Source organism: Miscanthus floridulus, chromosome 1, assembly GCF_019320115.1.
Source record: "Miscanthus floridulus cultivar M001 chromosome 1, ASM1932011v1, whole genome shotgun sequence".
NCBI classification, from domain to species: domain Eukaryota; kingdom Viridiplantae; phylum Streptophyta; class Magnoliopsida; order Poales; family Poaceae; genus Miscanthus; species Miscanthus floridulus.
The window spans coordinates 132,833,725-132,848,172 of NC_089580.1; the positions used below are offsets into that span (position 1 = coordinate 132,833,725).

At 48.0% G+C, this 14,448-nt stretch overlaps 3 protein-coding genes across 3 annotated transcripts; 2 read left to right on the forward strand and 1 right to left on the reverse strand.

Moving 5' to 3' along the window:
- Nucleotides 1–1,916: 1,916 nt before the first annotated feature.
- Nucleotides 1,917–3,176, forward strand: LOC136463423 (uncharacterized). Its single transcript, XM_066462430.1, has one exon. The coding sequence runs from the start codon at nucleotides 1,917–1,919 to the stop codon at nucleotides 3,174–3,176; it is 1,260 nt and encodes a 419-aa protein (XP_066318527.1).
- Nucleotides 3,177–6,534: 3,358 nt separating this feature from the next.
- On the forward strand, nucleotides 6,535–8,839 carry LOC136493930 (classical arabinogalactan protein 4-like). Its single transcript, XM_066490055.1, has 2 exons — nucleotides 6,535–7,456; nucleotides 8,457–8,839. Exons 1-2 carry the CDS (start codon nucleotides 6,866–6,868, stop codon nucleotides 8,538–8,540), a joined length of 675 nt encoding a protein of 224 aa, XP_066346152.1. The 5' UTR covers nucleotides 6,535–6,865; the 3' UTR covers nucleotides 8,541–8,839.
- Nucleotides 8,840–9,833: 994 nt separating this feature from the next.
- Nucleotides 9,834–11,226, reverse strand: LOC136493937 (3-oxo-Delta(4,5)-steroid 5-beta-reductase-like). Its single transcript, XM_066490066.1, has one exon. The coding sequence runs from the start codon at nucleotides 11,192–11,194 to the stop codon at nucleotides 9,989–9,991; it is 1,206 nt and encodes a 401-aa protein (XP_066346163.1). The 5' UTR covers nucleotides 11,195–11,226; the 3' UTR covers nucleotides 9,834–9,988.
- Nucleotides 11,227–14,448: the final 3,222 nt, after the last annotated feature.

Sequence of the window (14,448 nt, forward strand, 5' to 3'; positions counted from 1 at the left end):
CCAGAATCCAAACTTTTCAGTGAGTCCTCTGAAAGCATATACCCAAACCAGCTGCCGTGTTCAGAGGTACAAGGATCTAAAAGGATTGCCAGCAGAGACTCGATCCTCTATGTCTTATTTAGATTGAGGTTGGAAATCAGTATTTGGCATGGTCGTACTTTCGTTTGTATTTGACAATTATTGTCCAATCATGGTCTAACTAGGCTCAAAAGATTCGTCTCGTAATTTACAATCAAACTGTGTAATTAGTTCTTTTTTATCTACATTTAATACTCTATGCATATGTCCAAAGATTTGATATGATGGAGAGAGAGTGAAAAAACTTGCAATCTAAACAAGGCTCTGATTGCACCAAACTTCTTTGGGAGACCAAATTCAGACAGAGGTGTCTAAGGGGGTGTTTGGTTCCTACAGAAAAATTTTAGTCCCTGTCCCATCAAATGTTTGGACACATGCATGAAGTATTAAATATAGACAAACAAAATAACTAATTGCATAGATTGTGGCTAATTTGCGAGATGAATTTTTAAGCCTAATTAGTCCATGATTTGACAATATGGTGCTACAGTAAATATGTGCTAATGGCGGATTAATTAGGCTTAATAAATTCGTCTCGTAAATTAGTCTCCATCTATGTAATTAGTTTTATAATTAACTCATATTTAGTTCTCCTAAATAGCATCTAAACGTCCGATGTGGCATGGACTAAAATTTAGTCCGAGAAACCAAACACCCCCTAACCTTGGGTTCAATCCTAACAAGTTCGAAGATATCTATTTGAGATCAAATCATATCAGACCGGCCGGACTTTAGCTGGAACCTGGAAGGGGCACCAATGGTTCAACAAAGACGGAAAAAAGAGAAGGTGTTGTATCATTGCAACAACAGTGATCTATCATTAGTTCATTACACGTGTGGACACAACAGGACCGACCGATGGATCATTCCTTCCTTGATCACCTAGCGTTCCGTTACATATTCGTCTAGGCTGACAGTAACGGTTCAACCGACTGCCGATCATTCTAGCGATCCTTGCTTATTTTTTTGGTCCCTTTATTTTACTTGTTTGTGTTTTTTTCACTCTTGGTCCACACATGCCACATGGTAATGATGCATAGCATGCATCAGACATATAGCTAGGTTAGCTTTCATACGGCCTAACACACACGGATTACTCGTATAGTTAAGAGTTGTGTAACTCAATGTTTACAACAAGTCGTCCGATTAATCGCGATTAGTCGGTCTGGTCGGTCCCATGACCTCGATTAGAGACTTCGACTCGATTAGCTCGACTAGAAACCTGGTCGTCCGACTAGTCGACGACTATCGTCCGACCAGAGGGCTGCACGACCAGGCTGGGCACTGCCTTCTTTGGGCTTGCCTGACTAGGCTTCAAGGTGAGTAGTTGGGCTGCCAATTTGGCCCACTAAGGTTTGTAATATATATACAAGTGGCTGCTGCTCTGCTCTTTCTCTCTTCTCCTCTCCTGGCTGCTGCTGCTCTCGTCTTCTCTCCTAGCTGCTGCTGCTCTCCTCTCCTCTCCTGGCTGCTGCTGCTCTCCTCTCCTCTCCTGGCTGCTGTTGCTCTCTTCTCCTCTCCTGGCTGCTGCTGCTCTGCTCTTTCTCTCTTCTCTCCTGTGCGTGACGGCTGCTGCTCCACGCGCCTCCAGTCTTCCCCATGTGCCTCCAGTCGCCGTTCTTCGTGATGAGCTGCTCCGAAGACGGTATGTGCCTTTCCCCTCTCCATCTTCTTCCCTCCTCCCCCATCCCTCACTTTGCAGCCTCTCTGGCTCTCTGCTAGGTTGCTTGCTGTGATGTACTTTTGTCCCTCTGCTATTCTCTGACTCTCCATCGTCCATCCTAAGAAGTTGTTCTTCTGCAGATGTGGACCGACGATGTGCAAATGTGGAAGTGTACATGCCTCCGCCTGACCTTGAAGGAGGTGTTCTAGATTCATCAGTTGGGTCAGATCCTACTGCCACGGCTTCCTCATCTACTCTAGATGATATTCCTTTCCTAATTGAGAGGGCTATAGCAAAACTACCTCCAGATCTTGCTGCCCATGCTGTTGACACAAAGAGAAAGGCAAGATCTCAAGACCTAGGATGGAAGTATGGGTGGTGGCCAGATCCTTCCAAGAAGGACTTTATGCAGTGCATATTTTGCAGGAAGGTAGTCCCATCCGGAATATGCAGATTCAAGCAGCACCTTGCTGGGGGGTATGGAGATGCAATAAAATGTCCTAATACTCCAGCAATAGTTAGGAAGGAGATAGTTGTTTATCTGAAAAAGAGTTCAAGGACTGTTCTTGTGAAGGTACCTGTAGAAGATGAACAAGATGCTGCTGGTGTAGAAGAACCTGTAGCTGTACCAGTACCAAGTTCTGGAACAAAAGTTAAGCAAGCCAAGAAGAAGATTGCTCAGGCTGCCATCACTTCTTTCACTATATCTGCTGTAGCAAAACCAGCAACTCAAAAACAGTCCAGGTCAGTGAGTTCCATGCTTCGCAAGTCACCAGAAGAAGTAGTTGCAGAGAGGCACAAATCCAAGCAAAGTCAACCTACACTTGAGCAGTGCATAAAGAAAAATAAGGAGGCCAAAGTAATTGTTGATGATCATGTTGCCGATTTCTTTTATGAGAATCGCATTCCATTGAACGTCATTAATTCAAGAAGCTGGGAAGTTTTGCTTGAGTCAATTGGACAATATGGTCCTAGGTACCGCTCACCGTCATATCATGATGTTAGGACTCTGCTGCTTGAAAGAGCTGTGAACAGAACAGCGGAGTTGAGGAAGAAGCATGAGGAGGCTTGGAAGGAATATGGTTGCACCATAATGTCCGATGGGTGGACTGACACAAGCCACCGCCATCTCATCAATTTCCTTGCTAACAGTCCAGCAGGGACTTTCTTTCTAGGGTCTGTTGATGCTTCAAGTGAGATAGCAAATGCGAATATGTTGGCTGACTTGTTGGAGAAGCAAATTGATAAGGTTGGGAAGGAACACGTGGTGCAGATTGTCACTGACAATGGAGCCAACTTCAAGGCAGCAGGGAGGCTTTTAATGGAGAGGATCCCACATCTATTTTGGACACCATGTGCAGCCCATTGCTTGGATTTGTTGTTGGAGGATATTGGAAAGATCAAGGAATTCCACACTTGCATCAACATGGCATAGAAGGTGAACAGATTCATGTACAAGCATGGGAGGGTTCTAGATCTAATGCGAAATAAGATTGGAGGAGATCTTGTGAGGCCAACTGTAACTCGCTTTACCACTTCATTTCTCACATTGGCAAGCCTGCATAAGAACAGGAGTGGATTGAGGAATTTAGTGGTTAGTGATAAATGGCATGCTACCAGTTTCTCTACCACTCAAGAAGGCCGGCGAGTTGAGAACATTATCCTTTCAATGCCATTTTTGAATAAAGTTGAATTATGCCTAAGAGCTTCACAACCACTTCTTGTAGCTCTAAGGATAGCAGATGGAGATGAGACACCAACAGCTCCTGAGATTATGGCAGCCATGGATGTTACAAAGGCCGCAATCAAGGATTCTTTGCAATGCAAACCAGATTTACTCAAAGAGGTACTAAAATACTATGATAACAGATAGGAAAACCAAATGGAGCAGCAGCTGTATGGAGCAGCCCTATACTTGAACCCAAGCAAGTTCTTTGCCCTAAAGGAAAAGGATAGGAGACAAACAGGAAGGCTGAGAATCATGTTTAATCAAGTTATGTGGAAGATGGTGACTGATGATGAGGAGCAGAACAAGATAAGCAAGCAGGCAGAAGACTATGAGAGGGCTGAAGGCGAATCCTTCTCACAACCAGGAGCAATAAGAGACAGAGATAGAAAAAATCCTAGTAAATTCTCTAATAACTATTTCCTTCTCTTTTTTCTAAAAGCAATCAGCAATGAACTAATTAAGTACATTACAGTGCTTTGGTGGGGTGCATATGGTGGCCTCACATATGAGCTCCAATGTTTAGCAAAAAGGATTGTTAGCCTTTGTTGCGCTGCATCTGGATGCGAGCGTAGTTGGAGTGAATTTTCTGCTGTAAGTGCTAGTGTACTATTGCTGAGTAATTAAGTATGGTAGTAAACTAGTAATATTGATATGTGATTCTGCATTATATTTTGTGTAGGTCCATACAAAAAAGAGAAACTAATTAGAGCACCAAAGGTTAAATAAGTTGGTATATGTCAGTTACAACCGCAAGATGGAAAACAGATTTAAAAAAATTAGAGAGCTGGGTTCCAAAGGAAAGATATGCAATCCACTCTTGCTTGATGAATTTCATTGGGAAAATGAATGGGTCAATGAAAATTGTGAACCAGAACCAGTTCAGGAAGGTGGTGGCGATGCTATGACTTGGGCTGCTGTGGATGAGGCTATTGATGCAACTCAGGGTCTAGAGGGACGTAACTTGCCTAGGGCTGCTGCTACTCGTGCTGCTGTTGCTGCCCCTGTGAGGCTTACTTATGCTAGGAACAGGAAGCGTCCAAGGAACACAATGACTCTGACACAAGATATTGATGAAGTTGATGATGAAGACCAAGATCAGCATGTAGATTCAGCAATAGCAATGTAGAAGGATGAAGAATCTGCACCAACGGAAACTGGAAATAGACCAACTGGAGATGGAGATGGAGGCTTCACTTTTAATGTTGATTTGCTTAATTAGATGGCTAGTTGCCTACTTTTGTTGGACTATTAAATTAGATGTCAATGTTTGTGACTATGTTGAACACTTTAGCAGTTTAGCTTATGTGTACTGAACTTGAACACTTTAGCTTATGTGTACTGAACTTGTTTGCTAAATGCTAGTTATTTGCTACTGCAGCCGTGCTTGCTACTGCAGCAGTGCTGTTGTTGAGCTGTGTCAAGATCAAGACTACATTAGTGTTGCTAATTATGGTCTTCTTTGGTATTTTAGGCTTCCAGCAGCAAGTCAGCAAAGAAATAGAGTTTGGGATAGGAATATGGACCTCTGGACATGGTAGAAAAGAGAAGAAAACAACTCCCACAAGTAAGTCACCACCTAAACTCAGTAGGAGACAGAGATGCTCTTGATGCTTGCTTTATTGTGTATACTATATAGTATATATAGGTATATATATATAGTAGGTATATATATCCTGATATATAGGACGACCAGGGGTCGACTAGGTTCGACTAATCGTCCTGGTCGACGCTTAATCGCGATTAGTCTTCTGATCGGTCCCATGGCGACTAGGTTCGACTGGACGACTTAAAAACATCGGTGGTGTAACTACTAACTTGGTACGTACAGTGACATTGTAGCAACCAGCCAGCGGTTGATTATGACCACGGCAGAAATGTGGCACGCATGCTGCCTAATCATCTTGTTAAATTCAGCGTGAAGCACCGACGACAGAGAAGGTATCCGCTGCAGGTAGGAATCACATCTTCTCAGATCAAACTTATAGCTAGGCTATGTTAAACTGTGCTAGAATTGTTCAACACATACCGTAGAATTCTTCATCAGAGAAGGCAACCGCTGCAGGAGTACAGATGTTATAATAAGGCTGATCCTGAGCAGTGAGCACACATGGAAACAAGCAGCAATTTGCGTGCCAACGTTAAAACAAAACTGAAAACAGATGGTTTGCAAAAGACAGAGTTGGGCGATTAAAGCGTAGTAGCCCAAAGCTGATGAGGACACGGAAGGATGGCAATGCGTTCAATCAAGCCATGCTGATGTACGCCCGCTTATGCAGGGTTTTATGCGTCGACAATCTTGGTACGAGTCCTTTCTGGACGTGAGTGTTGTGCATTGGCTACTCCGCCGCCAACCACACCGACAGGCGAGTACGCGTATGCCAACACTTGTGCAACAGCGTCCAGGATGCGACGCCGTACCCGTCCCAGAAATCTCGGTACACCAACACCAGCACTACGCCGCTACCAGCAGCTGGCAAGTGAAGTTGGACACTTGGCCGAGCAGCGCGGTAACGTGACGAAGCAAGTGACCAAGCACACTCGGCAACGGCTCCGCGAAGGAGCCCGAGGCGGCGGCCTCCTGACGGAGGCACGGAGCGGGCTCGGCCGCTCGGCGACGACGATGGGACACAGCCTGCTGGCGTAAAGCAGTCATTTTTGGTTGGCTGGTTCATAGAAGTACTGTTGGTTGATTTGTGTGAGAGAAAAATACTATTTCAATTGAAAATTTACGATCGTTTACGATAAGCCACAGCCAAACGAACAGGCTGAAGGCAGGAGGACCTCGCCTTCACCGGTCACCGCCAAGGGAGGGAGAGAGGGAGGGAACCGACTACGAACCGTCATTTATAACGATGCCGTTGGGTAGATTTGGGTAAACCCGTCTCTTCCCCATGTCCATACCCACAAAGCTGTTTGCCTGCTCCACACCCTCTCCATACCCAGATCTGTTCGCGTGTTCTTAAATTCGACTTGATTCGTTTCTTTTTTTTTATTCGAAACAATATTTTTCTATTACAAGTATCTCTAAATTCAATTTCTCCAGAATTTCTCCCGGCGAACGAGCCCAGTGGCATCGTTAATTTCTGTCCGGAAACCCCGCCGACACTCCGCAGCAACGGCTCCCGACACCGCCGGCCCTGACCTGACTTGCCAGGCTCCGCGCGCACCTACCGCCCCCAACGGCACGCTGCGACTACGACGCGACCCACCCCACCACATGGCCGCGTCCGGCCGTGCGTTTCCCCAAGCCGATCGGGCCCGTGCCCGTCGCGCTAGCTCCATCGAGTCTCCGCCTATTTATCCCGCGCGGCACCCTGCTCCTGCCGCCTCGCTCTCCGCTTCCACACACTCCAACGGTTGCCACTCGCACAGCACCAGAGCACGCAACGTTCGCAATGGCGGCGCGGGCCACCGTCGTCCTCTGCCTGCTGCTCTGCGCCACTACTTCCCTCGCGCAGTCCCCCGCGTCCGCGCCGGCCAAGGCACCGCCAACCAAGTCCTCCTCCAAATCCACGCCGGCGCCGGCCGCCACGCCCACCTCGCCGTCCGACGCGTCCGCGTCCACGCCGGCCGCCGCGCCAACCACCTCCCCCGCGGCGGCGCCGGCCAAACCCAAGGCCAACAAGGCCCCCGCGCCCGCGCCGCCGACCAAGGCCTCCGCCCCGGCCCCGGCCACGCCTGCTCCCGTCGCCACTCCGCCCGCGGCGGCGACGCCTCCCACCGCCTCACCACCCGCGCCCGTGGTGCCCGCCGCGGCGCCGGCGCCGGAGACCAAGCCCGTGGAGGCCCCGGCCCCCGCGCCCGCCAAGAAGAAGAAGCCGTCGTCGTCCTCCAAGGACAAGAAGAAGAAGAAGAAGGGCGCGTCCGCGCCTGCTCCGGCCGCCGAGGCACCAGTTGCTAAGAAGAAGCCCAAGACCGCCGACGCGCCCACGTCCGCGGCCGAGGCACCCGGACCCAGTGGCGATGCCGCCGCTGCCGACACCGCGGTACGCTTGCTCCCCACATTTATTACCGTTCCTCGACCTAATTACAGTGCGGGCACATCGTTTTATCACTACTCCTGCTTAACTAGGCATCATTATTACAAGAAAAGAAGAATCTATCGAGCACGGGCACTGAGTCGAGCGTACAGTAGTGCAAGTCCGCCGAACCCAACAAGAACGGGTAAAAGCAAAATGAGTGCGGGGGGGTCACCGTCGGTGGCCGTTGGTGCGCCGGATAGAGACAGCAGGGGAAGGGGGACCCGTGCCTCTCGCTCTCTGTTGCCTGCAGTTGACATGCCGACACGCACGGCAGCTGCTTCTGGACTGCAGCTACCGTTTTACTGCTTGCCCAACAGCAATAGGCCATCTATACTATAGTATAAAGAGCTATAAAGAGCGTGCAACCTCATATCTCCGATCTCTCTCACAAACCACTGTTACCGGCACAGTCAACCGCTGGATGAACAGTAACGAGGTTTTTTATAAACAGTACAGGGTCCGTCGGCGAACAGTAACGTTTTTAAATAAACAGTAACCGGTTATGAACACTGCTTTACCGAATTTTATGAACAGTAACGGGTTACTATGAACAGTGTCTAACCCGTTAAGGAACAGCAACAACCTATTTCCTTTTTTTTTTTAAGTCTCAATACAGATCTTTTTTCTCCACTATTGCCCGCGCATAGCGCGGGGTTCCCTGCTAGTTTTTATGATGATCGACCAAAGAGGCACGAGCGTGTTTACTGCGCCACGCTGTTTGGTCGCCCCACACACGCACGACGGGGTCGACGGCACGAGCTTCTCGCCTGCTGTGTGTGGCGAAACATATAGATAACGCCCGGAATTGTAGTACTGAGGACTTAACGGCTTGTCCTCTTATCGCGTGCAAAACAAAAACTTCACATGTTTCGACGGAGTAGATTGTTTATCAGTTGTGGCAGAAATGCAAAAAAAGGTTACTCAAGTGCTAACCCTGTGAAAATGTGTGGTTTTTGCCGTGCAGAGCGGCGCTGGGAGGACACTGGCGGGCGTGATCGCGTCCTCGGCCGTCGCTGTGGCGCTGGGCGTGGCGGCTCTGCTCGCCTAGATCCGGATGCTTTTGTGACTTTTACCACAGAATGGATGCTGTTGCTGTGCTGCTGCCACCCTTTTTCCTGCTTTCACTTTTTCTTTTCTGTATTTTGTGAAAGGGGGCTGGCTGGCTCTGCCTTTCTTCTGTGTAGTAGTAGGGCCCACATCACATCGATTGATTCACTTGTGCGGATGAATTCTTTTGCTTTTATTAGTCGAGAGATGAAATGAGACTATGAGAGTGTGGTTAGAGAGGAGAGGGGACACTGCCCGTGTAATATATTGTTATTCCTCCATTTCCGCGCACACTTACATCGTTGCTTTCGTGTTGCTGGTACTTTTCTCTTCTTCTCATCCTCATCGTAATAAATTCATAATCATCCAGCAGCCGCGGCAGTACTGTACCATATGGGCCATTACAGGCCTGATGGGCCGAATGTTCAGAAGCAGCAGCAGGTACTAGATGGGCCGATTGTTCAGACTCGTTGGATTGGATGACGACGGGCCAATGCGAAAAGATGCAGATTTCGGTACGAAAAAGATCAAACACGGCCTTTGGAAGGGTTCCTTCGCAATTTTCGTGAGCTGCGAAACGTACCAAAATCAGAGCGCCATTTGGATTTTGGAGGACTCTTACATAGCAGTTCTTCTAAAAAAAACATACTAGCTGTAGGCTACTCCAACGCTTGAGCAACGGTCAAGGATCGGTGGCCTCGTACGGGGTAAGGTGCTAGTTGTGGATTGGATTGGAGAGCATTAAGGAGGAGATTAGTTCATTTCCTGCTTAATCTCATTGAATCCTCACCATGGACTCCCATGAGCTCTTTCTCCCTGGTGATCTCCGTCGCCGCTGCCTCCTTCCGGGCCGGCCACCGGCCATGGCCTCCGAGGATCACCTTGAACTGGGTGTTGTCAGTGCAAACTGCAAAGTGGCCACAGGAATTGCTCGGCGCAGAAGTTGCAAACTGCAAATGATTCTTTCATGTACATATGAACGAGTTTAAATTTACAGGCTCATGTTTATATTCGACAATACAAACAAAGATACTCTCTTTGCCCCTAAATAAATGGATTCCTAGAGTTGTCTTAAGTCAAACTTTTTAAACTTTCATTGAATTTCTAGAAAAAAAAACGTTAAGATTTATGATATCGAATTAGCATATTTAGATTTAACATAGAAACCATTTTCATAAGGTGCTCATTTTATGTCATAAATATTGTTACTCTTTTTTATATAAAGTTAGTCAAACTTAAAAAAGTTTGATTGGCACGGATTCTAGGAATTGATTTATTCAGGGACGGAGGGAGTACTACGGAGAACAAACGTGTTTATCACAAAAGGCATACAAGCGAAACTTTTGATTCCTGGGAAACAGTTGATACCTGACCATGCATGGTAACTGAAAAGTTGTCGCAGCAAGCATTAGGGAAACTAACGAGGAATAGTAAAATCGAAGAAGGGATTCAAGGAACAATCTTGTAGGCCTTCATCTTGTCGATCCATGTGTTGAAGGACTTGACCGTGTCGCGGAAGCCGAAGAACCCGTGCTCTTTGCTCTTGTTCATGCTGTCCAAAAGCTTCCAATTGGCGCCGTGCTGATACACCACGACGTCGATAAGCCACCAATCGGCAACGTCGTGGAGGTGTGTCTCCACGAGCTCGTTCTCCCTGACGATCTCTGCCCACACCGCCTCCTTCCCGGCCATGGCCTCCGACACCTTGAACTGCTTCTCCTCCCCGTCGTACCCGGTCCACTCCAGCCCGAAACGCGCGGCAAGTATCGGCCACAGCGTCTTCCAGTTGTAGAGGTCTCCGTTGTTGCAGTTGAACGCCTGGTTCTTGGCCATGGGGTCGACGGCCGCCCAGATGTGCTGCTCGGCGATGAGGTCCGCGTCTGAGGCGTTGCTGAAGCTCTCCCAGGAGCCGAGGCAGCCCGGCCAGCGCAGCGCGACCCCCTCCTTGCGGCAGATGGCGGCGTACACGCAGAGGCTGCAGACGACGTTGAAGACGCTCCGTGGGGAGAAGCCGAGGATGAGGTTGGGGCGGTGCACGGACCAGCTGACGGCGCCGCCGCGCCGGGAGACCGCGTCGAAGAGGATGTCCTCTTGGTCGTAGTAGAAGTTCGGGCAGTCCCGGCGCGGCACGTCCTCGGTGTAGGGCGGGTCCGGGGTGGGGATCTTGCCGATGAGCTCGAAGGGTCCCAGGTAGTGCTTGGTGCCCGTCTGGAGGGAGACGTGGGCGAGGGCGGGGCAGTTGGGGACGACGACGGAGAGCACGTTGCGGAGCATGGCAGAGTTGGCCTCCCGGTTCTCCGCCTCGGTAGCGCGCGGGGACCAGGCGACGTAGAAGACGTGGGTGATGTCGGTGAGCGGCGTCAGGGCCTCGGCGACGGCGGCGGAGTCGGTGAGATCGACGTGTATGTGTGCCAGCGAGGAGGATGACGGCAGGGACCAGGGCGGGGGTGGACGGCGGGAGAGCGCGTATACCTTCCATAGCCCACCGGGGGTGTCCGGCAGCGGGAGGATGTCGACGAGGGAGGTGCCTACTATGCCGGTGGAGCCGACGACGAGGGCGACGCTCTGGAAGGAATGCCGAGGCACGGCGGCGAGCTCATCCTTGCGCTCCCTGACTGCGCCGGCTGACCGTGCCCACCACCAGCTTAAGCTCATTGCTGCCCGCCGGCAACCCTATAGGTTCAATGAAGGGTGAACACGAATTGGTAGTGCAGCGTGCAGAAACATATAGGTACATTTATACCAATTGAATATTCGTTTTCTTGTTTCTCAAATATAAAATGGTTTCGCCGCCGTACCCGCATGGTGAAGCCAATCAACAAGTTCGCGTTTCAAGCAGCCAACAGTGTCACGTGTCACGTGGTTACGTCTTCAGAAATTAACTTCTTTTTTGTTCTAACTTCTGAAGCGATACCGTATCCCCTTGCTTGATTTTTCTCTCACGGCGTGCTGCATATATGCGCCACCTTTATATTACCAGTTGAAGATTCGTTTCCTTGTTTCTCAAAGAAAATGTCAGGCGAGGCTCCAGGCGGCCGTCAGGCTAGGAATCACAAGGCTCAGCTTGGAGGTGGATGCATCGCTGGTGAAGGATGCGATCAAAACCGACGATTACAGGTTGGCGTCGATTGGTGGCATAGTCACGGAGATCAAACATATTATTAGTGATGAACTTTCCACATGTCTTGTGTCGGTTTGTAAACGTGATTGAAACAAGGTCGCTCATTCTTTAGCGGCTCTCGGTTGTAATCTTCCAAGTGGCGGTTATAACACTTGGAGTGGGTTCCTCCCATGCTAATGAAAGGTCCGACAATTTCAAAAAAGAAAGAAAGAAAAGAAAATGGTTTCAGCGCCGTAGGCTCAGAGCTCTAGCTGCGTCTTCTGCGCGGTGAGGTTGGCTAACAAGCGGCTAGCTAGTTATTCAAAAAAAAAAAGTGGCTCGCTAGTTGGCTGCATGCCAACTTCTCTCGTGAATCATGATGTTATCTATATTACTGAACTCTTATATCTTAAAATACATTTTTTAGATACCTATCTAGGTTAGAACTCTTACAATTTTTTTTAAACCCTCGAACTTGTCATAACGTGTCCTCTATGTCTAAACGAGCTCTAATCAGCCCACATGTTGCCCTCTAGTGCTCCATCTACATAGTACATACTCACCCTCTCTTCTCTAGCTCCATCTCCATGATCTCTCCCTCTCTCGGCTTTTCCAATCTTGTGTGGCACCGCATTACAATCACCAATTCTCCATCCATAACCCATGCCTTCACTATCCTCCGTATATAGAAAAAGCCAGGACGCTATCAATAGTGGTGGCGACAAGACCAAAGCTAGTTTACCTTAGGCAGAGGTAGGCGAATGATTGCTTTGTCATTAAACTTCTGTCCCAGTCAAGAATAAGGTGTAGATTGAACTTGAATGGCATGTGGCGTGATGCGGAAGAGATCGTGACAAGTTCAGGGACCTGGATAACATGCTACGACAAGTCCTATGATCTAAAAATAGCATTTCAAAAGTTTAAGGCCTAGACGATACAAAGACATGTCTGAGATCTAAAAATGCATTTAAAAGGTTTGGAAACCTAAATGACACGTAGAATAAGTTCAGGACCGTCATTGTATTTTACTCTTAAAAAAATCAAGGGACTTGCATCCTACAATATTCATGAACAGGCAATTTTGCAAAATAATAAAGATGAAATGTTTGTCATAACAATCATTTACTAAAGAGGTTTACTCGAACCAAAATAGTACTTTGTGGCGGTACAGTCTTTTCTCGAATACGCACAAGTGTGCATATCATTGCATTAGAAGGAATAGAGTATATATTACAAGAGTGCCGCTCTCGGTCGTTAGTTTTCTATTACGCGCTACATCGTGGAAATTGTCAATCCTTCCCTCGGGCAGACTTCAGCAGTCACTATCCTAGCGCGAACGCTCGCAATCCGCCAGCTCCTGCCTGGATCCACTGATCGGCCTCTGCCTTGATGATCTGCAGGAGGTCGCTTATGGCCGCTGAGGATTCAGTCATAGGAGTAGCCACCAATATTAATGTGGCGTCGAATTGTATCACTACTGTACGAGAGGCAATTGACGCATAGCAAACCAATCAATTTGTTCCCAAATAAAAAATGGAACATAATCAATTTTTTTTGAGGAACAATCAAACAAATGATTTTTCACGCGTGGACATCGTTACACGCCGCGCCCCAGCATGACTTTTTCTCTTTTTTACGGGTTAGTTCAAAACATATTATTATAAATATCTTGGTTTCAAGAAGAATTATTATTCATCTATTTACAGATTTTACCATTGTATCCACATGCTGTTTAAACTATAGTATTTTTTACTCTCTCCATCTCAGAAAGAATACAATTCTTATTTTTCAAGTAATCAAATGATTTAAAATTTGATCAAAGTTATATAAAAAAATAACAATGTTTACGATACAAAATAAGTATCATCAAATTAATTACAAAATATAATATTATAATAAAATTAGTAAGAGACATAAATATTATTATTATTTATTATAAATTTAATTAAATTTAAGCTAATTTTTTTTTGTGAATTTAAGCTAATTTGATGGACACAAATCCAATAATCATTAGTCTTTTTGGAGACAGAGAGAGCACATCTTAGATAACGAAATGTGTAGGGTAGATCGATATGTAGCTCCGTCCTCCACGCGATAAGCCTAGCTCATTTTTGCGGCGGCTAGCTAGATAGTGACCCGCCCTGACAGCAACATCGTCTCACGTGGGACATGAAGGAGCAATTTTTTTTGAATGTCACCGGGGGATTACTCCCCACCTGAATGTATACTGATGTAGCTCAAAAATGGCTTGTTATATGTTTTACAACATTTAGGAGGAAAAACAACAACAACAACAACAAAACGCCCCAGCACCAGGGTGAAGAGTGGTACGAACCACAAACATACTAGCGTAATGTAAAGACTACCACAAAAGGCACATGAACTCTTCGACGACGCCTCCAAGGAGGTGAATGACATTGAATTGTAATCATCGTCGGCCAAGCAGTAGCTTGGCATGGTTTTCACCCAAGCCTTGTGCCAGTGGTAGCTGCACCGTGAGGGGGTGGGGGTGCCGGCCGCCGCCACACCGTATAGAGCCATTTCCGGACTCGCCTGCAACGGTGGGAGGCGTGCACCGGCAAGCGTCCACGTCTAGACGAAGGGGGCGCCACACCGCGCGGAGCCATTCACGGACTCGCCCGCGACGGTGGGAGGCGCGCACCAGTAAGCGTCCATGCCTGGACATGGGGAGGGGTTCCGGCCACCGCCACACCTCATGGAGCCGTTCCCGAACTCGCCCGCGATCGTGGGAGGTGCACACCAGCAAGCACCCTTGCCTGGAGAGGGTGGGGTGTGCCGGTCACTGCCA